General features: G+C 32.4%; 1 protein-coding gene across 1 annotated transcript; it reads right to left on the reverse strand.

The window, feature by feature from the left end:
* Positions 1–19,761: 19,761 nt before the first annotated feature.
* On the reverse strand, positions 19,762–25,722 carry LOC139512710 (glutathione peroxidase-like). Its single transcript, XM_071300570.1, has 3 exons — positions 24,697–25,722; positions 21,967–22,110; positions 19,762–20,246 (listed from the first exon to the last, which is right to left on the reverse strand). The coding sequence occupies exons 1-3, from the start codon at positions 24,763–24,765 to the stop codon at positions 20,016–20,018; spliced, it is 444 nt and encodes a 147-aa protein (XP_071156671.1). The 5' UTR covers positions 24,766–25,722; the 3' UTR covers positions 19,762–20,015.
* Between the last annotated feature and the right edge of the window lie 532 nt (positions 25,723–26,254).

Genomic DNA, 26,254 nt, shown 5'->3' on the forward strand with positions numbered 1-26,254 from the left:
AAATAAGTATAAGCTTAGATAAGTTAAGATTGCGATGTGCATCCAAATACCTGTACTGCAGCACATATCATGTTTACTATCTTGGACATCTACCATCAAATCATTATACTTTCCTTTTTCTACGATAGTATAATTTTGTATAATCGTGTTTTTTTCACACTTTGAATTTCATTTCTCATGGAAATTGCCATTAAAATTCAAGTTTGCTTATTCGAGTACATCATTTATCGCTTTGTATTGATTACACATGTATCTCTCGTGACATTGATAAGTTATGAGTCGCCGAGTTCGTAAATGTATGCAACTCTTATAAAATAAAGCTTGTTTTGATCATTTTAAAGTTTTGCGCCTTTCCATTGTAAAGTTTATATGGAGTTGCCGTTACCTTATGCCCCCAAAGAACATTTTAAAAAACTATGACCTCTGCAGTTTGCGTACACAGAACAGAAAAGACAAAACTCTGTCGTATATAAAGTCTATTTCTATATAAAGATCAAGATAAAAGTCTTGCCTCGAGCAATATTTTGTATCTCAGGGACAACACACTTGGTATATACCTCATAACCAGGCAATAGGTGTATAATAGCATGAGTTACATTTGGTGTACATATTCAGACAAGCTAGGGGTACATATTCTCACGCTAACTGAGTGTTCAAATGGTACACAAACACTACAATAAACAGCTATTTACATACCAGTTGAATTTCGTGGATCATATGTGAATCAAATTGAACACGAACACAGAAGTGAAAAGAAATACAAATTCGGTAATCTTTATCAATGCTTATTTGTATTAAAACCTTAAAAGTAAGCCTAAAATGTTCTTCTGGTACTTGTTCAATGGAATTATCCTCACTCTGTTTTGAATCTATTTCCCCACTACTTTTATTTGACAGCTTTAACGTTTCGAATAATCTTTTATCAAATTGCTTTCAATGAATATTTCAACAGACGCAAAAACATCAAGTTCTTCAAAGTTTTTTTTTTTAAGTAACGTATTTTAGTATCATTTGGATTGTTTGTTAAAGAAAATAGTAACACATTTCTCTCCTTTTTGTATCATTCAATGTCTCAAATGACAAAAATACTAAACTTTTTCCGTTTAAAAACGGTATCACTCATTTATCAATTTATCGGGACGATGGTTTTGTCTTATTAACATCTTCTTCGACATCGCTTATTCTTTTAAACAAACATTATGCGATATTTTCGGAAAGTATACAGTTTCTTCACATTACTGACTTCAAATGTGAAAGATGGGGGGAACAAATTTTAAACATCAAACTATATAGAACACTGACTGATAATTTTCAATACCTGGAAAGAACATCAACTCACCCTACATGTCAGTCTTAAAATGATCCATTACTGCAGATATTATTCGGTTTATAAGATCTTGCAATAACTTATAAACTTCTCAAAAAAGAGCAGAACGAACATGATAATGACAACATCATAACAAAAACAAGAAGACAAGAAAGAGAACACATTTTAAAATATAATTATACAAATAAGAAAGTAGCTCCACGACACATTTGTGAAACCAGATTGAACCAGCATTTGAAGAAATCGACAAAGCTTTAAGGAAACATTTGCAGCTAATCGAACAAAACAGAAATGCAAAAACTATTTTTCGTAAACCAGCGATTAATTGCATATAAAAGACATAAAATCTAAAAGAATATTTAACGAATTTAAAGATGAATTATAATATAAACAGATCAAATTAAAGACGAAAATATCATAGACAATAAAGAAATATAATAGCTTAAATAAAAACGGAAATAACTAACTAGAACACAGTAACAAGAAAAAGACAGTATAACCATGTGTGGTATCCCCATGAGTGAAATCAAACTCAAACCATTCAAAATCATTGATTACAAGAAAGGTAAATATAGGCTAGGGATACCTGATGAGGATAGTCATATGTCTACATATATGATACCCGAAACACATTTTTTCCCACAATGCATTGTCTTCAGTATTCGTTGTAGTTCAAATTGGTAGTAGGAATCAGCTATTCCCTTTTCATTGCAAATTTTTATCAAAACTTTTCTGATGTCGTAAATAGCCCATCAGTCCATATTTTGTCATAATCACCTGAAAATATATTTCTGATAAATGTAAGGCTAACTTGATCACCAAATTTTAACTTAAATGTGCAATATTCCTTCAATTGTTTTAGAAGATATGCTGGTCAAAGCAAAAAAAAACATAATAGCCTATCAAGACGTCCTTATTATTTGGACTACCTCTTCCTCAGTCTCGTCTGCATTACCTCCCTTGTTGTCCGTAGTCACGCGTCATCATCAAATTTACTTATAGGCACTTGTCTCTAAAAAAAAACCCCATTATACCTTAATATATAACTAAAGTATATACAGGATTTTTTTCAGAGACAAGTGTCTTTGATTTCACTTTTCATTTAAAAGTAATCCTCTTCAAATAATTCATCAAATTAATGCTGATTTTTCCGGAGAATACGCTGAATTGCAGTTCTGTATTTTTTATCGTCTTCAAAGGAGGGACGAAAGATACCAGAGGGACAGTCAACTATATTCTGAATTTGTTGAACAATGTCAGAGGGCACATTACTTTCCTCCATTAGTACTATCAGTTTTAACAGATAAGTATAACGTTTAAAAAACTGAATAAGAACAAGAGGGGTTATTTAACTTTATTGCATTGTTGAACAGCATCGGCAATATTCATACCCTCTTCCATATACTTGTCGTATATTCATTCTTAAATATGTTTGGTCATATCAATAGCTGTGTTATCTATCCTTCATTTCGTCTGTGTTTCCATCTTCAATTTCACTACTATCATATGAACCAATATCATATTCAACACATTCAGTGTGTGACTTTGAGAAGTATTTTCGTCATATAGATCTTAGTCGTCTTTTTTTCCTTTTCAAAGATTTGTTTTCAGGACATCATTGCTTACTATGTCTTTCAAATCGTACATGCTGTCCGTTAGACAATTGTTTTGTGCAGGTGATAAACTCCATGCACAACAGTAACCGATATATGTTTCTCTTCAAGAAAGCCTTCAATACATCATAGAGTTATCCAATTTGCAATATTTGATTAGTTAAATTAGAAAATATCGCATTTAGAAATGTTCATACCTTGCCAATCGGTGACAATGACTCAAGTGTAACCAGGAAATCCTCTTACAGTTTTCATTGAAGAACCGATTGTTCTGCTTGTAAAGATTACCAGCCGTAGTTGTATAAATTCAAGATGTGCTTTAAAAGTCCTTTGCATTTCGTCTTAGAATGGCTTCCAACGTCTTTATAGCCATACTATTTTCTGTACAATAGGTTGAATAAGTTATGAAACATGGAGAAGTTGTTTCAAAAATGTTTTTTATTTTTAGCAAGACATGTGCCCACTTATCGCCGTTGTATATGGATGTTTGACACAATTTGACAAATTGTCTTATTTCCTCTGCGGCACTTCGGAAAAAGTGTATCTTCCTTTTGCAGCGACTGCGGCGGCTGCGATAGTGTTTCTTCCTTCAGCGATAGAGGACGGAATGTTTTTTTCCCTCAGCAGCGGCAGTGATGGATGCACATGAGTGCTCTGAGGGAATGGTCGAGTAATTCCATGTTCGTTCATATAGTTTCGCATCATAACGTCCTAGGTTACACACGGGGCAAGTTTTATCACTCATCGGTTTTACTTGACGAATACTTATTGAATGAGACTGTTTTGAAGTGTCAGTGTATATATCACATTGAAAGGCAAGTAATAACGTTAAAAGAACAACGTTTGACAAATATGTAATCATGACTCAATCATATTTGCAGAGAATTAATACGTTGCCTTCTCCATTGCAGACCCTATATCACTGCTGCAGCCGCCAATTATTTTATGTATTACTTCTGCTGCGTCGGCGGCAGTAGTAGGGAGTTTCAAATAGTATAAGAACGATATGTGACGGGAATTCAAGGCAAAAATAGTACATGCAGTTTTCGGAATTTAAGGAATAATCATATTTGGCTTTAATGGGGTTAAAAAATTGAAAACAACATGTTTAATAATTTCTTGTGTCCGAAGCGCTTTTCTGGATTTACTTTCACCGGGAACGCTAAAAGCTAGACATTTGAAATCCGAAGATGTATAAGTACCGAAACCGTTGAAGAGCTTGTCAAAAATCCCAAAAATAAATAGCTAAATTCATTTAAAGTCAACTTTGCCTGATGGAGTTGAAACCTTAGATTCTAATCTCAATAATTTCAAAATTTATAAACGGACAATTTTAGTACTGTTTGTTAAATCATGTCAGTACCGAAGTACTGACTACTGAGCTGATGATACCCGAGGGGACTGATAGTTCACCAGCATAGGTATCGACCCAGTGATGTAAATACTTAAAACAACACGTTTAATAATGTCTTGTGTCCGACGCGCTTTTCTGGATTTACCTTTCATCAAAAACGTTAAAAGCCAAACATTTGAAATCCGAAGATGTATAAGTACCGAAACCGTTGAAGAGCTATATGTCAAAATACCAAAAATAAATAGCCAAATTCGTCTAAAGCCAACTTTGCCTGATGGAATTGAAACCTTAGTTTCTTAATAACTTCTTAATTTATAAACGGACAATTTAAGTAAAGTTTGTTAAATCATGTTAGTACAGAAGTACTGTCTACTGAGCTGATGATACCCCCGGGGACTGATATTCTACCAGCAGAGGTATCGACCCAGTTAAGACGTCCGTTTATGAGCGTGTTGTAGAAATTATAATTGCCAAACAAAATCGCTACTTTTCGTACAAACAGTCTCACAGTTATATTAACAAACTTCAAGGTTTAGCAAATGTATACAACCGTACCATTCTTATTACTATCGATATGTCGCCAATTGTAGTATAAACAAAAGACGAAGAAACTGTAAGTTTGTCGACATATCTTTCCAGGCCACATTCTGAAAAGTTAGAGAAACATTTCACCTGTAAATCTCTGAGACTTGTTGATCAAGTAAGACTTTCATTTTAGAGAAATATATTCTCATGTGAATATGACGAAAAATGGACTAATGAGGTATTTAAGATATCAAGATGGTTTTGAAGAAATGTGACACCTTTTCATCGCATCCAGATTGCCATGGAAATGGAATAGTTGTATCCTACTACTAGTCTGAATGCAACTAGTACTCATCAAAGACAATGCATTGTGGAAAATTGAAAAAAAGGTGTTAAAACCTAAAGGAAGAGAGTCCTATAAACAATATTTATTTTATATTAAATGATTACAAAAAAATGTAGTTTAATTCTTAGGTGAAAGCATACATTGACATTGAAGTTATTAATTTAATAGAATGGCACACAATTGTTCATTATTTCTTTTTTTTTCATAATTGTATTTTATTAAAATAAAATGAAAAAAGTGTGTATTGATCTTTATATTAAATATAAAGAATAATAATTATAAGATTGTTTTTCAACTGATGAGCCATATAGTAAGCATGCAGTAACAATGTATCACATCCTCAACTTTATGTACAGTATACCTATTATTATTTTATTTTTTATTAATTTCACAGTAATTTTTGCGTATCCATCACTCTCAATCCTTTATTGAAGAGCGCTTATTATAATTAGTTATCAAAAGTACCAGGACCATAATTCAGTACGCCAGACGCGCGTTTCGTCTACATAAGACTCATCAGTATCAAAAGGTCTGAGAGATTTATTGTTATGTAGAAAATGTTTTTACGGTACATCAACGTCATCATTATCATCATCGTTTTCAATGTTTACATTTATTTCTGTTTAATTTTTTTTCTCAATTGATAGACTCGTAAAATATTGTTTATTTTGATATTGCATGCTCATGTTTATATTGTATTGTAAATTATTGTCATTCGGAGCGGACTTCATAAGAATGGCTTACTTGTGTCCAATCCATTTTACTTTGAGTAAATAAAATATGTTTAAACTAAAATCAGTGACGCTAATATCAAAATAGTTATAAAGCCAAACAATACAAAGTTGAAGAGCATAGAGGATCCAAAATTCAAAAAAGTTGTGCCAAATACGGCTAAGGTAATCATGATTGCCTTAATCTAAAATCTTTGAAATCCAAATATTTTTCAAAACAGATTACAGGAAAATCAAAGGAAAAATAAATATCACATTTACCTTGATCTGATTGTTTTACTTAATTTCCATTTTCCTTCCAGAAATGAAGATAGTTTTTATAATGTTTTTTTTTATATAGATTTTGTAAAGGAGTAGATATACATACTATATATATCGTGTATGTTTATAAATAAACAGTAAATAAACAGCAGGTCAAAACCGGCATAATCTAGATATAGATTGATCGTATTATAAACAAATCTTCAAAGACTAATTGACCGTCACTTTGATAAACATATTTGAAACAAACACCTATAAACGTAACAGTATTTAAAATGTATTTTGCACGAAGCAATTATAGCGTTACAAAATGTTTCTTTCGAATACAAATAATTCTATTAATAGCCATTATAGACATTTTCCTAATGCATGCATAGTAAGAGTTTGGTTAGCTTGCTTGCCTTGTTTGTATAACAGGAGCAATTCTGCTGACGATTTGGGGATGCAGAGCACAGCTTGTTCTAGTTTCTGAACTGATTTAATCAGAGATGATGGATACCAAATACCTAAAGCGCGTTCTAAGTAACAAAGTAAATAAAACCAAAAACAGCGAAAACAATACCAGTACATGATTTATTCCAGAAGAACACCTTCAATCATGAAATCCGAATGAAAAGAAATGGAACATTCAATGAAGTTAATGTAACTCGTATCATAAAGAAGACAAATGGCAGATGCACTTACCTTAAATGGAGATTTGGAAATGCACAGCTTTACAAGGGTGGACTGAACATCAATCTGCCGACCATTAAACATAATAGTTCCAAATCAGTTATATACAATGTATAAGTTTTTCAAAGAAGTTTATAAATGATTTGCAACGATACAAATTCTAAACTTTAGAATATAGATAAACATCTTTAACCTTTGAATTCTAAATGCTAATATCTATTTTATTTAACAAATATGTACCGAATAAGCTTCATGTAAACGATTAAATAAAGAAATATGAAAAATTACAATTGCATTATGATCCTATTGTTATGTGTGTATTAATGTTTGCTCGAGCATTATAAAAAGTAAAATCACAAAAATGCTGAGCTCCGAGGACAATTCAATTGGTCCATAATCATGCACATGGCAAAATCAAATGGCAAAACACATAAAAAACGAATGGACAACAACTGTAATTAAGATCACCATCTGAAAACAATATCAAAAGTTAAACTTTTATACATTATTTTTAGATTTGATTGGACATTATCAAATATTCAAATTTACCTGATATACAGGCTTAACTCCACCTACTTATATTGTTTGCAGTAGTAAATCTTAATTACAATCATTGTGCAAACATTTAAAAAAAAGCGAGCAAGGCAAACAAGCTAACCAAACTCTTTCTCTTCATGCATTGAAAATTGACTCTAACACAGTGATTGTTAAAAGTACGTCCTTTATATACGGCAGTTGTTATTAAATACATTAGTTTAGTAGTTCGTTTCTATGTTTATTTGCGTTTGTTTTTGTTGCACTTCAGTGTTTCTGCTGTTACATTGTTATCCTCCGTTTTATTTTGTAACCCGAGGACCGTGTCAATGAAAATATCCTAGGATATATCCTAAGATAGGTCTTAAGACATTATTTCGGATGGTCTTAGGAAGTGCCTGAGACATGTCTTATGATGTAAAACAAAGCTATCTTAGGACAGCACTAACTACGATGGTCCTAGGACCATCATAACACATTATTTAATTGAAAAAAATATGAAGGGAATCAATGACATATATTTTATTGTATTTCACTATATGTGTAAAGGAAGACAGGATGACTCTTATATGGAAAACAATTTATGCAAAATAAAAGTTTAAACGTAATACTAGTAGATACGTTATTATTCATGATAAGAAATATAAATAGTAACATAACTTTGTTAAATGGGATATTCGTGCTAGAATTTAATCAGTCCGATATGCGGTTTAATTAGAACAAAAGAATTCGACCTCTTGTGTTTAGAAGGTAGAAAAGTGAAACAAACTTTGTATACGGTTGTCAAGATGTCACAAAAGTTACTTTCCGTAAAGTCATTATAAATATTTGCATTCACGATGTTTAATTTTCATATTGTACAATTGTTAACAATGCAACCTGCAAACAATCGTTTTTAAAACGACCATAAGTCAAGCTGTTACGTCATTTAGGGGGTCTCCTTAAAAACTGCTACTTTTTTTTGCCCGACATAGAAAAAATCTGTGGAAAATTACAAAAATTGAGAAATGAATTGTCAATCGTTTAAGACCATTCCCAAAGTGGCACACCTAAAATTGACATTTGGACGCAATTTCAAAGTTGGATGTTATATGACGGGGTTTTGTTAATAAATTTACACATCGAACACACCCGTCCTATATATGTAACATCACATGACTTTTAAGTGATTAAAACTAATTTATTTTAAATAATATTTGCATGTTTGACATGTTTTTTTCTTAAACAATTACATTTACACCGACAGTCATAATTTCTGTATTATTTAAAAAAGTTTTGTTCCACATTTTATTACATCTTAGTTATACAGTAACCCGGATTGGTTGATCATTGTGAAGTTGCATATATTTATATCGTTGTATTCCTTTTGTTTGTGTTAACCAATTGTCGCTCGGAATTATTTTTTATACATCATTTATTGATCTTGTAATTTAGTTTGCGTCTTATTTCTTTGGTGTCATATTTTGGCTAATATGTTTGTGTTCGATCATACAGTATAATAAGTCGGTAGTTGCCCGCGAATGGATTTTTTTTTAACTTCTTGTGACTCTTTGCGTCTTATTTGTTGATTGCAGTTGGTTTTTGTTTTGTGTCATGTGGAGATATGGTGTGATTTTGTTTTTCTTTTGATGTGTTTGCATCTTAGATTGGGATTGCACTGAGTTATTTCATGATTTCTTTTGTGCTATATTTTCGATACATTTTTATTGCCCCACCTATAGTAGAGAGGCATTATGTTTTCTGGTCTGTGCGTCCGATCGTTCGTTCGTTCGTTCGTCCCGCTTCAGGTTAAAGTTTTTGGTCAAGGTAGTTTTTGATGAAGTTGAAGTCCAATCAACTTGATCAACTTGAAACTTAGTAAATATGTTCCCTATATGATCTTTCTAATTTTAACGCCAAATTAAAGTATTGACCCCAATTTCACGGTCCACTGAACATGTAAAAAAAAAGTGCGAGTGGGGCATCCGTGTACTATTGACACATTCTTGTTAGTCTATCTTATAGCATCTTACAATTGGCTCACTCTATTTTTCTCATACATGCTCACTATTACAAGTCAAGTACTATAGTAGTACACCGGTGTCTTCATATTTCATGTACTACACATGCGTATATATATTACTCGAATGTGAAACATGCAACAATACTCTACCAAAGCAAGCCAGGAAACAATCCATCAACAAGGAATTAAGTTATTCATTTAACTTTAAACGGGGTATGGTTTTCTTGTCTGAGCGCGACCATTTATTGTCCGCCTCCACCAATAAAATATTTTTTTCTTTCAAAACTTAACACTTTAAGGTTTAGGAAGATCAGAATTCATAATATTTTTTCTGGTTTTAAATTTTGCCTGACAACAATATTTTTTCGAACGAATTTTGGATCAGACGATATTTTTGTTGAATGAATCTTACCCCTCACTCTTTTTCACAATTTGAAGTTAAATTTTCGTTCCCGTATGTAAATAACCAGCACAAAGACTCATTTTTTTTATACATTTGAAGACTTCCATCGCACTGTTCAAACCAATATTCAGTGGCGGATCTAGAATTTTACATTAGGAGGGAAAGGGGGGGGGGGGGGCTAACTGAGCTAAGGGGAGCTCGCTCCAGTCATGCTTCAGTGATTCCCTATGTTTAATCAAACATATTTTCCCGACGAAAGCCCCCCCCCCCCCCCCCCCCCCCCCCGAATCCGCCTTTTTTCTTTAAAACGTTGTTCTTATACATCTTCTTACCTCCATGTTATTGTCTCAAGTCTTCAGTCTTTGCACCAAACACTTACAATCAACCAAGCCGTTGCTAAGACGGTGCTTAAAAGAGCAGCGGCTTGGGTTAAAATTGTACTTACTAGACAGTTTTTGATAATCTGTTACAGTTTTGTACAAGAGTTAGTCCTTTGTTGTTTTAATAATAAAAACGGAACTATTATGATGTTATTGGAAATATCGAGTTTGCTTGATATTGACAAATCAAAAATTCAAGTCACATGGTAATGTTTGGGATGCTTAAACCTTTGACATATTTTATAAGTTGAAATATGACTATACTAATTTAAAGACCTTTTTTGGGGTGTTAACATTTACGGTTGACTAGCATATTTTAGTAGAATGTACAACCTGTTTTATTTTAAAAAAAAATGATGATTCTAAAAGATAACGAAAATTAAGCATATGTTCTTTATTCTGTTCTTGAACAGGGCTCTAATTTAAAAAAAAAGAAGGGTTCAGCTGATCAAGTTCTATGAAGAAGGAGAAAGAGGAAACCAATGGCACTGCTATATCATCTCAAAAATTATATAAATTATTACCATCAGTATTACAAGGCTATGAAGGATGCATTCACATCTCTTCTGTTATGATCCATACGTTTGACAAGTTATGTATATAAAAAAAACAAGTTCCTTTTGTGGCATAACTTTATTCATATAGATTATTTCTCCTACATATCTTTATATATTGCTTTCTTTAGTTCAAATTGGAATCTCAGATAAGCATCTGGTACTTTAAAACCTCTCCTCTCTGTTCTATGCCTCTGGTCGACATGTGTACTTCAGAATAATTCCTAACTGTCGAATGTATATAGCAGAACTTTCACATAACTTCTTGATAAAACTGCTGTCTATCTCCCTTTTCGACACTGCAAACATAAAAATCGAACAGGCAATTAAAGAGGGGGTTGCAACTACATGTTCCCCGTACAAACGGATCGGAACTAAGAGCTCTTTCCCGGATCTGACACTGGATTTATACATCAGATGCATCACAAAATATAAACATGTTATTTAACATACTAGAATATGAAATAAAGAAAATTTAAAATATTAATCGAAAATGTTGAATTATAATTTATGTCTACGAAACCGAAAGTTCCTACTTAATTGGCCTTGTTTTCAAATCATATCAAATGTTTTCATTGGTCTTCACATGTTAGAATAATGTATGTTATTGCATATTCTTCAGAGCTGTATCTTCAACTAATGAATTGAAAAAGAGGGGATGGATATACGTACTAAACATTAATTTTGTCTGTATTTTCAACATATCTAACAAACATGTGAGAAAAATTAGTTTAAGAATACAAATATCTCTCTCATTCTGTAAACAGATATTGTAGGATTGTTAAGGTATTTTGGTGTTTTTGAACCCCCCCCCCTTTTTTTTTGTAATGTACACCACAAAAAACATTTAGTTAGGATAAAGAACTAATAAACGATAGTCCTATAATGTAAGGCTTCAGAGTTTCATTTCATTTACATTCAACATGTTTATCGGATTTTTTTTAATATCAATGTTGAACCGTTATTTTTTATCGGATTTTTTTTTAACTACCAATGTCGAACCGTTGAACCGTTCAACATTGATAGTAAACAAAAGTTCGATAAAAAACGTTGAATGTAAATGATATGAACCTCCGGTCTTATATTAGAGGACAATATATAACACAGTGTAGATACTATTCTGTACGCTATCCGGAAGTCGCGATTTTCGAAGCGATGACTACCAACTGGCTAACAGGACGGTTTTGCCTACGGTGACTTTTCTCATCATTTGTTTACACCTATATCTATAAAGTGCTTTGAACATCTTCAAGGTATGTAAAGCATCATAAATATGTGTAACTTTAACAAAAACATGCAGCAGAATATAAAATATACGTGTGCATCATACCAACTTCATAGAAAAAAGTGAAATCGATGGACAATTTTGCTCTCGTAGTACAAAACAAATAACCTTTTATTGCAAATATTTGCATCAGTTTAAAGTTCAATATATACTGTTTCAATATTCGTTTCGTATTTAAGTAGAACATTCGTATTTCCCATAAAAAATATGTTTTCCTTGAGGATACCAAAATAAATTACTGTACGATCAGTCCATAACTGACTGTATTCTAGTAGCGATTTCAAATTTTTTTACTGTATGACCAGTCGTGATTTTGAAGAAAAAACAAAGGCAATTTGAAGGTATCTACGTATTTATATGATATTATGAACTGTCCAGGGAACTTTAAAGTGTAATATCGTTCATCAGACAATATAAATATAGATATGATGATTTTTGTAGACTGCAAAATAATTGTATTTTTGTTCCGTCAGTCTTGTTTAAAATCAAACGCCTAAAAAGCAATACTTGATTTGCTTGTGGACTTTGTAATAGTGTATAGTTGCAGTTATCTTTTTAGCTATAACATTTTAAAAGACTATTTACACCGTCCGCCGAAACATTCAGGTTAAAAGTTGATATTAGTCGACCCTGAGAAAAACTTTGGGATGGGGTGAAAAGGAGGCACATTGTTAATATCTACTGACTTTGTTATTTGAAAATTGTTAATGAAATGAACATGTTAAATTCAAATCAATATAGAATCATATTCAAAACAGTGTGGTCCTGGCCATTGATTGACGACCTAAATTATCCCATTGACTGGGACAGATCAAGTGAACGTTTGTCGGTAACGACCATTGCTCACTTCTTACTTATTATATAATTTAAACTGTGGGGTCACCATAGGTTCTTAACGCCTTTAATAATAAAATAATTCGAAAAATTATTCAGGAATAACCTTTATGTTTTGATTTATATTATTGATATAAATCAACACATCGTATTATTCCGGATTAGTTTTTCGAATTACTTTATTTAGGTGTTGAGAACCTTTCGTGACCCCACAGATTCAGTGTCTTTAACAAGTACATAGTGAGCAGTGATTGTTACCAACAAACGTTCACCTAATCTGTCCCAGTCAATGGGATAATTTAGGTCGTCAACCAATGGTCGTAAAAAAAAAAGGCAGGATGAGTAACTTGGAAAAAAAAAGGCAGGATGACATTTGTTGTAAAAAAGTCAGGATAAGCTAAGAAAAAAGGCAGGACCGAATAGACTGAAAAATAAAAAGGCAGGATAGAGATTACAAATAAAAAAAAAAGCAGGACACAATTTTTCATCCTAGCCCCCCCCCTAAAAATCAAATGGTAGCTTCCTAAGTTATATCACTGCTTCACTGCGTTGTCGTTTTGAATATTTGTGATTTTGTCCTCATTTTTGTTCGATATTGTTTGCTTTAAGTTTGGCATTTTATCGGTCTGGCGAGTACAGCTTATTTAAAAGGGATTTAAACGTTTTTGTTTTTTTTTTCATATTTCAATTGTGCGGGGTTAAAAGGGTTGTTGGTGTGTATCGGTGTTTTTGTTGGTGTGTGTGTGTGTGTGGGTTAGATCTAACAAATACGTATTACCTCGCTGTATATAATTTATGGTCGTTGGTTTGTCTCATGTGAATTATTTTATTCAGGGAACATTTGAGACGCGGAGGGAAAGTTGTATAATTAAATTGGCAATCAATTGGCAATAATATTTCATCTTCTTTTTGAAGTAATATATGTAAATTTAAGTATTTACAACTCAATACAACATGCAGTGATTTGTTTAAAAACTTGAGGTATTGAGAAAAGAATTAACGAAAGTATTCTCCCGCCGCTTCTGAAGTCCATGTTTTGGAAAAAATACCCCCCCCCCAAAAAAAAAAAAAAAAAACCAACTAAAATATAGGTGCAGAGTGGCATCATTTGATAAAGAATCTGAGAAAGTTTTATTAATATACGGTAAGTTTAGGAAAGTTGCGTATAGTGAATGGGTACCACCCAATAAGGTAGTGGAAAAGCCCTTATCACGGAAGGGGAAAACGGTGAGTTTTCTAAAAAAAAAATGAAAATAAGAGGTGCACAATTGAATTAAATGATAACGAATCTAAAAAAGATTCACAAAGTTAAGTGTCTGAAGGAATTTGTGGATATAAAATAGATACGCCCAATATAAAACTATGGCAAAGTCCGTATTTGAGATATAAAAACATGAAAAATATTTTCATCAAAAAATAGAAATAGAAGGTGCATATTTGCATTAATTGATTAAAAATGGAACAATTCAGTTCAGAACTTTTATAATTGGTTTAGGAGGTGGTGTTGGAAAAACCTGATAGGTGCCCCATATAATGCATAGTCCGTATCTTATACAAAGAACCCCCATAAAAGATGTTTACTTTAATTCGAAATAGACGGTGCACAATACAGTCATTATAATTTATGATAAGGAATCCGGGAAAGATTAATTAAGTCATATCAGTGACGGATAAAAAAAAAGGCGATCCGGCGGATTGAAATCCTTTTTAACTATCAATGCATTTGTATGGGAACATATATTTGGAATCCCCTTTTCTCCTGGATTGGACCCTCTCTCCATTTAAAAATGGCTGGAAACCCCATTGTATATTGAGTGGTAAATGAGGAGATATACTTACAAAACCGGCCAAACATAGTATAACTGTCCAACGAACGAACGGAAAGACGGCCTTCATTATCATTATAAACCCCCGCAGTGTTGTACAATTGGGTGTCACAGAAATAGCTCTACTCCCAAAACAAAGTGAAGTAACTGTGATCAATTATAGGCTACAGTACGGCCTCGAATGTGTGTAAACACATGCATTTTTGTATTACAATTAAATCTGTGCGTTTGTACAATTTTAAGTATAACGGAGGACAATTCTGAAACTTATACATACAACAAACCTTCCTCTTGTTTTAACAACATTTAAACATCCTTATACTGAATGTAGTAAGTCGAGTACACCCTATTAAGCTAATAGATATAGCAAGATATGGTGTGAGTGCCAATGAGACAACTCTCCATCCAAATAACAATTTAAAAATTAAACCATTATAGGTTAAAGTACGGCCTTCAATGTTTCATATAAGTTTTTTTCAGGATGTTAATTTATTGAAATATATTTGTGTTATTTCGAAAAATGACACCTTCTAACTGTATCGTAAATAACTTTGAAATCACTACTAGAATACAGTGAAATATAAAGATTTTAACAACATTTCACATCCTTATACTGAATGTAGTAAGTCGAGTACACCCTATTAAGCTAAACATGTTTCATATAAGTTTTCAGGATGTGAATTTATTGAAATATATTTGTGTTATTTAGAAAAATGACATCTTTTAAATGTATCGTAAATAACTTTGAAATCACTACTAGAATACAGTGAAATAACGACTGATCATACAGTTTCAAAATATACAAGCGAGACTGATCGTACAGTGAGAAATTCAAACAAGTGTTATTTTCTTATTTCTGGCTTCAAAGATCTGGTTGAAACTTTTACCACCACTTGAAATATATTTCATTTAGTTAATTAAGTCTGGTATTTACGTTAATTTGTACACTAAGAGGGTAAAAAGATTGTTTTTAGGTTCACAGACTGATTGTCCTCAGTGATGCACTTGAAAATCTATTGATTAAGACAGAGATACGAATAATGAATGTGCTAAATTTAATTCTAAACCATTTGAGAATATCGATGTCAGCTGAATTAATCATTCAGCAATGTACAGATGATCCACTTCCCGTTAAATTCAGTATATCCATCGAAGTTCACATACTATCCAAAAAGTTCTCGCTTCGAAAATCGCGACTTCCGGATAGCGTACAGAATAGTATCTACACTGTGTATAAGACTTCTGAGATTCATATCATTTACATTCAACGGTTTTATCGGATTTTTTTTTATTACTTTGAACCGTTCAACATCAATAGTGAAAAAAAATCCGATATAAAAACGTTGAATATAAGTGATATGAACCTCCGAAGTCTTATGTAATAGCACTACGGTAAAAAGAATAATTGAAATTCAGTTAATTGAGTGTGGGAGGCTATTTTAATCCACTTTATGAGTGTGTATTATATAATGTTACAATGTAACAAACCTATCGAACACACCGTGAAAAATAACATTATCTCCCCTGGAAATGCTTAACAACAAGATACAAAAAGCTGCTACCTTTTTTTGCCCTATATCACATGATTATGAAAACACATCACATAGATAGGGAATACTGTGCTTGTGTACACGTTTGAATGTGTAGGTGGCACACTCAGAACGATTGTCTCCAGATTTTTTTTTTAAATTCGTTCCGGCCTTTCCGGGTTCACGTAGCAACACGTTTCTTTCCTTTCTAGCTATTCCTGATTATGAATAAATCGAAAACATGCATTTATCCCAAAGCAACAACTATTAAACAACTCACCTATACCAATGGTGATCGTCTAATTCCTAGCTGATTCCTTTAATCGTACCTTTCTTGACGACACCCATCGTTGTAGCGTCTACCATTGGAGGTAGCGAAATTACATGATTTGACAGGAGAGCGAAATAAACAAGGGGAGCAATTTTATCGAACCGCATTCCGGACTGTAATGTTAGTATGTAACTTGTTGTCTTTGGGCCCACTCGATTTTATTGCATGTATTGAATAAGATTACGTCAAAGAGAGTCATTTTTGCCCACATTTAAATAAACATTGCACCGTTTGATTAGGCGCAAAAAAATGTTAGTCATGATGACAGTATTTTTTAAGCAAAAAGGACAGCCCCATTTATTCTATATAAATGTATGAGCGTAACGATATGACATCGTCAAACATACTTTTTGGAGATTTACTATTGATGTCCATTTCATATAGACTTGTGTACAGAAATGCAATTTTAGTTTAAAGTAAAGCATTTCACCAAATGACTAGTCGGCAATGTCTCAATGTATTTAGATATGTACATCAAGTAAGTTCTAGCACACCCACACAAATGTCTTGTAATATGCTTATTATTTCAAAAGCTCAAACTAAATACTATGAACTCTTTTCTTTTTTTTATATCTGAAAGTATTCTAAATATCAAATGTATTAGTATTTTTATTAATACATTGATGCCATATTTGTTGTTTTTATTTCGTTTAAGAACATCGTAACTTTTAGGACTAGCCTAAGACACCTATTTATATATCCTAACTTTAGGACCAAATTTAGGACATTGTTTAGGTTGGTCTTAGGACGTATCTGAGACACGTCTTAAGATGTAAAGCAAAGTTGTATTAGGACAGTCCTAACTACGATGTCCTAGGACCATCCAAACACCTATTTAATTGAAAAAAAAATGAAAGGTTTCTATGTTGTATTTTAGTATCTATATGTAAAGAGAGGGAGGATGACTCTTTTATGGTAAACAATTCACGCAAATAAAAGTTAGAGTTTAACGTGAATTCTAATGAATACGTTATTAAATATGATAAAATATAAAAATGAATTTAATACAAAAACAAAAGTAAATAGTCACACAACTTTCTTAAATGCAATATTCGTGCTGCAATTTTAGTACATCAACTAGTTTTGTCCCGTTGAAGCATTCTAAACGGATACACATGTCGTAACAGAACTGTAATACTGAATCCGTCTGATTATATACAGAGAATTTGTTGCATTCGCGTTCATATTGTAAGCTATGCACCTCATACGGATAAAGATCTTTTACAGTGTCACTTTGGGCTAGTGATATCAACATCACACGAAATGAGGTTTCCACTTCAAAGGTTTTATTGTATTCATCTCTTTTTTATAGTTTTATTTTCAAACAAAATGCTTTATTTGCTGATTACATTGTGCAGCTTCTCCTTTGGCTTAAAGACTCTATCACAGTTTTCATTATACAATTGGAAAAAAAAAACTCCTCTGTAAATATCTTTTTCATCAGCCATTTTCTACAAATATGTTTGAGACAGTTAAATGTCAAGGTACATATTAGAAGGATAACTTTTTCATATTACAATATTGTTTTAACAGTTAGTAGTTAGGTGTAACATTTATTTTAAAAATGGGTAATCACTGGTTATAACTGGGCAGTTTCAGGAATAATTCTATTTGTGTCAACTAAGTGCATCAGGAGTTACATGTAATTCATAATTTTTAGTAATACGACTAATTCACACCTTCACTTATTTACCGTAACATAAAATAAAGGCAATAGTAGTATACCGCTGTTCAAAAGTCATAAATCGACTGAGAGAAAACATATCTGGGACCGTGTCAACGAAGCTGTCAACGAAGCTGTCCTCGGACTAAGACAGGTCTTAGGATGGTCTTAGGACACGTCTTAGTCCTAAGTCAGGGGCCGTGTCAACGAAGCTGTCCTAGGACTAGGACATGTCTAAGGATGGTCTTATGACACGTCTTTGTCCTAAGTCAGGTTAACGAAAGTCGCATAAAATAAGATATGTCCTAAATTTGATCCTAAAGTTAGGATATACAAATAGGTGTCTTAGGATAGTTTACAATGTCCTAAAACGTAATAAAAACACCAAATATGGCATAAACTCAATACAGAAAATACTAATACAATATTAAACTATCATACTGTTATTAGAAATAAACCAATAAAACAAAATATTTTTCAATTTTTGTCAAAGATTCAATTATAGTACAATAAATTATTTCGTGCTGCCCTTTATGAAGCCTAAAAAACACTAACATCATAAGCAACTTTTTTTGCGACTAACCAAAAACGGTGCAATATTAATTTAAATATGGGGAAAACTTATCCTGAATCGATATATGTAATGAAATCGAGTGGACCTAAGGACAAAAAAGTGTGTGTACTAAAATTGTAGCACTAAATTCGCTTTTCACAAAGTTTTGTGACTATATACTTTTGTTTTCGTATTAAATTCATTTTTATCTTTTGTCATAATTAATAATGTATTTATAAGTATTACGTTAAATCTTGTGCTTTTCTCTGACTGTTTATGACTTCTTTACATTAAATCCATTGGATGTTAGATGTGTACGAATTGATTATTTAGTATTAGATACATTTTTTGATTTATTAGTTGTTAGTGGCTTTGAATTAGCTGCCAGTTAACTAACTACGAGTACTCTCAGATCTGTACCTAGTGTTTTTTTGTTGTCGGGATGTACAAGTACCCGGCCTCGTCCCGTTGAATTTTTGTCCCTCTGTGAAGTACTGTTATACCACTTTCCCAGGTTAAGGGTAAGGTTGGGATCCCGCTAACTTGTTTAACATTATGTATGTTTGTGCCTGTCCCAAGTCAGGAGCCTGTAATTCAGTGGTTGTCGTTTGTTTCTGTGTAACATATTTGTTTTTCGTTTATTTTTTTAACATAAATAAGGCCGTTAGTTTTCTCGTTTGAATTGTTTTACATTGTCATTTCGGGACCTTTTTATAGATGACTATGTGGTTTGGACTTTGCTTATTGTTGAAGGCCATACTGTTACCTATAGTTGTTAATTTCTGTGTCATGTTTGTCTCTTGTGTAAGGTTGTCTCATTGACAATCATACCACATCTTTTTTATATATTGTGTCATATCATTGACAGTTAGTCTTGTGTTATACCATTGTCAATGGTACTGTTGTGTCATATCAATATGGTAGACGCCTTTTGTCATATCATTGTGAGTGTTTGTGAAATGTGTCAAATCATTGCACGTTTTTAACCTCAATTTAGCATTTCGCGGTGCTTTTTTTGTTTTAAATAATCAAATCATGTCTTTCAGATCTTTTATTCATCGTAAAGTCATACTTGTATCTAATTCGCTAAGAAAGCACGAATGATATAGGAAAAGAATGCACAATCTACCTATATTTTATCATGTTATCAACTATATTCTACAGTCATCACTGTTTAAGAATACAGTTTCATAAAGCCTTTGAAATTAGATACAACTATAACATAAATCAATCAATATGAAAATTTGTTATGATATGAAATGTATGAATAAGAAAATAGTTTATATGAACATTTATCCGACTACCGGTATATCTACCGGTCCGTCGTGTCGACTTTTTTTTAATTCTGCTGTAATATCATCTTGAACTCGAGGTTCTGTTGGATCTACCAAAATATAATATCTTTTTACAGGCTTGCCGTCTCGCCCAATCAAAAATTTCTCAAAATTCCATCTTACGTCTCTAGAGTCTATTGGGCTCCAATTCATGCCAAACATTTTATAGGAAGTTGGCTCACAATATTTCTGAAATAAATTAAAAATTTACTAAACATGTAGCTTGAATCACACAAAATAAACTTTGTTTTTTTTATCTTTTATATTGTAACTTACAGAGATCAAATTATATATATACCATTTCCTAATACAGAAACACATGACTAACTTGAAGAAGTAAATAATATTGACAGTTAATAATTATAATAATCTGTATTGCAAAATTACACCCATAAGGGCCAAGCAATACAAACAAACAATTATACATTTTAAATACAATGCAATACAATACAATATAATAGAACATTTTTTAAGAGTTCGAATTATATATTGATATATAAAACACAATCATGAGCTTGTCTGAATTATACTTCGCACGCATCAAAAACGAATCTTGTGATATTATTCAAAGTACTATACGTGTACATGTATAAACTTGTATACCAATTTGAGTTTGCTGTTTTTCGTTATTATTCAAAGACACTATACGCTATTTCTAAATCTAGAAATAACAAATCCTCCGCATTCATGTATTCAGTGATAGACAACGATTCAGTGGAATCCAAACTTTTTTCAGTTGTTTTAAAGATTTATAGCATATTTTTTTTACTATGGTATTTGAATTAACACCCGTAATACCCGTATGTAGTTATATGGTTCCGAGACGTCTATAAATGCACAGAGTTAACAGCATCTTTCAGTTCCCTGAGTTTTATCACCATTATGATAAGCATGCAAGTCCTTCAATTGAACATCTCGAAATGTGTATACATTTGAGAATATCTTTATTAATAAGATTTATTCCTATGAAGAATAAATCCGGTTATCGGAGGAAAGTGGGCTTACGTTTTGGGAGTTGTCCCGCTTTGAACACGTGGTGGAACTTGTTATGTATTATGAGTCACGTTAATTATTTTAACCTTGATAACTGTGACGTCATCATTCTTTCTTTACCACGTACGATACAGCAGAGGGAAGACGCAAAAAATTGGGTTCCGTATGAATTAACTAATGTTTGTTTCAAAAGTTACCCACCCACCCACCACTTAGATAAAAGACATACTCCTAAAATGTAGTTAATATACATGTGTTAAATGTTATATTATGTTATATCATGTTGTTCGTTTTTCTGCTGTTTTTGTTCTATTTTTCAGGTTGAAATGACTGGTAGCTTATTCCGATTGTAATCCCAATCCTTCGTCACGGCTTCAGACAAAGACTCCGACCATTGTAATCCCAATCCTTCGTCACGGCTTCAGACAAAGACTCCGACCATTTAATGGCGAAAATAGCGACACAACATCTACAAATATATTATGCTTCTTATAATGGAATTATGTATCCGCTGAGCTTCTGTTTCCCAGGGCCAGCATCCGATATATTTTGGAAGCAATAATGTTAATAAGGATATTATATTGATATATAAGGAAATGACATTATAAGGAATAACAATAAGGTGGAAATAAGGAATAAGAATAATGTGGAAATAAGGAATAAGGAATGGACAATAATGTGGAAATAAGGAATAAGGAATGGACAATAATGTAGAAATAAGGAATAAGGAATGGACTATAAGGTTTAATTATATATACTAGGGACTTGCCAATTATGTTTCTCGGCAGTCCCATTCTTTGTCAAGCCGTGGCCGTACAATTTTGTACTTTTGCCAAATAAAATATTTCTTACTTTATATATTTGTATGTCATTTGGCCCCACGTTGTCTCAGATAATAAGAGATAATATAAATTACCTTTAAGTACGTGAAAAGAGGGTCTTGATTTTGCCCATTGACCTCTATCTTTTCTGTTAATGGAAAATTGGGAACAAACCCAAATCCGGGACGGACATGAGTAATTCCATTCATGATTTCTGTTGAGTTTGCGCCAGGTTCTTGCTGTAACAAAAAAAGGTATTACTATCATGAAAAATGTAATCTTGCATCTTTTTGGGATAATTGGTTTATGAATAAAAAAAAATGCAACTTTCCTTTAACACAAGCATAGAATAGAATAGAATATACTATTCCGAATGAAATGGCCCACAATGGCAACGTGAGATAAAAACATTACACATATTAAACAAATACGAAAGAACAACACTGAGGGAGAGAGTTATTAAAAAGTAAAAACACAAAAATACTGAACTCCGAGGAAAATTCAAAAAGGAAAATCAAAAATCAAAAGGCAAAATCAAAAGTCCAAACACATCAAACGAATGGATAACAACTGTCATATTCCTGACTTGGTACAGGCATTTTCTAATGTAGAAAATGGTGGATTGAACCTGGTTTTATAGCTAGCTAAACCTCTCACTTGTATGACAGTCGCATCAAATTACATTACATTGTCAACGATGCATGAACAAAACAAACATACTCAAAGAGTAAAAATGTCAAAAATAGGGGTACAACAGTCAATATTGTGTTATCATCTTAATATCACTACAAATTGATAGCATTTATTGACGCTCACAAAAACAAGGATATACATATAATCTTCAAATAATCTACGTCATTTGGTATTTGGAGGATGGTTGTCTCATTGTCAATTTAATATATCACATCATCAATATTTTATCTATTTTGCAATCGACCTTTCTACTAATACATGATACAGGTGTGCAGATAACACTTAGCGTACATTATATATTCCTGATATTGTGACAGCGATATTTTCCGCTTTGTTTTATTTCGTGGACATTCAAACTTCATCAATAAGCAACATTTCATCAAAAAGCAAGATACTATTGTTCTCAAAATTGTCAGCTTACATGTTAAGAAGTTAATTCATTTTAATCCTAGCATTGTCTATTTCTTGTTATCGTATATATGTTTTTAATTGTATTATTCGTTTATAGCATTACGTGACAAATGTAAATGAGCAGTTGGATACCAGCGGTCAAGCTGTACGGACGCCGTGCATTTACAGTGACATTCATTGTGTTTAGTATAGAACATTTATTGGAATTACCATTTGTTTTGTCTTTTCGGAATATTTACCGTTGAACTGTTATTGTAATTAATGTATTGCACTATTGAAGAAGTTGTATATAAAACATCGTAAAGCTAAACTTATGTTTGTTTCATCAGTATCCAGTGACTTTTCACCCGAATTCTAAATATAACAGGAACGACGAAAACCCCTGTTGTAATATCCTGCTTCTGTTACGAGCGAACGGTTATGTCAAATTACTGTTAACGTCACGGTTCAATTTGGAGTCCTCTTAGAGGTCCGCGTTTAAGATTTGATTTGAGATAATAACTTTTTAGTGTCTTTATATATTAGCTGTATAAGTGTACTCGGCTCGAAACAGTGGTACTAGCTCATTGAAACTCGCATTACACCTGTTACTTAGCCTTGTACATTTGTACAAATACAACTGATTCTAAACAGTTAATGTCTATAATCCATATACATGTAGGTAGAATTCCACGTACTATCAAATAAATTAAATATAATTGTCCAAACATTACAATGAAGCATATTTGTATTTATTTACCATTTGGATAATTAATGCATATTTATTTTAATTTGTGTATACATGTATCTCAAAGCATACGGACTTAAAAAAATAATAATAAATTTGCGACGCTGACAAATTTGATGTGTAAATGAATAGACAGCAGATACCATGTAAAAATGCTGGTATGATACTTTATCTTACCTCCTATACATTTCTAGGAATTTGATTGGTTGAAAGCGTCCTCGTGGAAACCGTGTATATTTAATATTAGGTTAGTTGGGAGGCGGGGCTTATTTCATATACGGTAGTAGTGGTGTTACGTCCCTTTAGAAAAACAAAACAGTACTGAGAAAAATCTTAATGGTTTCAACAGACGAAGAAAGTGATGATAAAGTGAAATAAATTCATAAAACACATTTAAATCTAACAAGTTGTCATTGTTGTTATCTGTTTTTGTAGGATGCAAGGAAGTAGTTTCTTAATCATGTTAATGCTAACTCAGTGTATTGAAGACTTGCTCATTTTGATAGGTCACTAGTCTAAATTTTACACGTTAAGATAGTCGGTAAGATAAATTCGTTACATAGTGTGCTAGTGACATAATACGGTATATATGTCGTCAGTAAATTCCATATGGGGTAAGAGCGGCACCCCATATGGAATTTACTGACCCCATATATACCGTATTAGGTCACTAGCACACTAATACGGTATATATGGGGTCAGTAAATTCCATATGGGGTGAGAGCGACACCCCATATGGAATTTACTGACCCCATATATACCGTATTAGGTCACTAGCACACTATGTAACTAATAATATTAGGAGAGAGCCATACACAATATGTTAAGAGAAGTTGCGATAAAGTTTTTTTTATCATTTTTAAATCTCTTTTAAAAGTTTTATTTTAAGTTGGAAAGAAAATAATATAGCAAATTGTTCGCAGTAATAAGAGTTTATTAAGTGTTTCATATTAAAGGACATTTGGAAGTGTGAATAAATAATTATTAAACTTACATAGTGAAACTGGTTACAAGGAACTCCAATCATCTGAAAGTCCTTGTTGTTTGATTGTAGTGCATTCATTCCATGGTACTGGTACGTATGCCCTCAGTAGGTAGCCACGTTAACCAACATTACCACTTTTCCTCGATAGTCGGAAAAATTAATGGTCTCATTCATATGAACATTTTTTAGTCGAAAGTCGTACAAAGTAGTATTTTCGCTACTAGGAACATGACAATTGCCCACCCCATTCTCTTGCCCCCGGATTGGGGACAAAATTGTCAGTACAGCAGAGAAAAGTAAACGCCAGTCAGCCATGGCGGACTTGGCTTATGAATCTTCGTGTTACTTTGTTTGGAAGCGTATATATACCCATTATAGGACAGGCAAAGGAAATTTTAAGTTAGACGTTTGTAAAGAGCTTATCATATTTTTGTTTACAATTAACGATATGCGAGTTTTTCGTTTTGTTTACACGTTCACTTTTTTTTTTTTTTTTTTGCTTTTGCTTTTTTTTAATCATGTATTGTCTCTATTAGCTGTCTTTTTACACGCATGTTTATGTCGAGTATTGCACTATATGTGGGTTTCTTCTTTAATATTTTCCGTTGCTTGTAAAATCAGTCTCTTTTGATTCCTTGCAGCTCTTCGCAAATTAAAGAAAGCATTTAAAACATTCAAAACCATATAGCTAAAAATAAAATAAAATAAACATGATTTCTGAATTTTAGTATTCGAATTACATTTGAGAGGGAAAAAATCGGAATAATCAAAATAAAATGAATTTGGCCTTTAAAATTATTATTGAAAAATATCTTGGAGATACAAGAATTATAATATGATAAGTGATTAAAGTTATCATGCAAGGTTATATAATAAATACCTATAACTTCTTCGCTGTATAGTGACTATATTATGTCCCAGATAAACAACTACGGTATTTCAATGTGACTTTCAATGATTCTATGTTACCGAGTGCTACCTAACCTTCCCAAATATCATTAATAGTTTTCTGATTAACAACACACCCTTGTAATTTTAATAATAAAAAAAAAATGAAGCGATCATTCAGGTCAAGGTTTTGTTGTATTGGAATTATAGCTTTAAAAAGACGTTTTCAGAGGCGGATTTAGAGGGGGCCCAAGGGGCCCGGCCCCCCCCCTTTTTGGGAAAAAATTTGGTTGCTTATATAGGGAATCATTGAAGCGTGACTGGAGCGGGCCCCCTCTTAGGTCAGTCAGTGGGCCCCAACTTATGAAAATTTCTGGATACGCCACTGGTTTTTGATGTTATCTTCGCGCAAGTCTGTTTAAATCAAAAGTACCAAAATCTATGGCTTTTTTCTAAAACATTTCAACATGGTTTTTTTTCCAGTAAATAATAATATTATGATACAAAATGGTTGGTTGTTGATACGTTACAAAATTTGTAAGCCATGATTGACAAAAACTTTTAAAACGCGTCGATTTTTAGAACTTCATCAGAAAAATCAAGTTTTGAACATTAATACAAAAATCAGGTTTCAGATTTTCAAAAGAATTTAGGTTGACCAGTATAGTTTATTAATTTA

This window comes from Mytilus edulis, chromosome 2 (assembly GCF_963676685.1).
Source record: "Mytilus edulis chromosome 2, xbMytEdul2.2, whole genome shotgun sequence".
In the NCBI taxonomy this organism is placed as follows: Eukaryota; Metazoa; Mollusca; class Bivalvia; order Mytilida; family Mytilidae; genus Mytilus; species Mytilus edulis.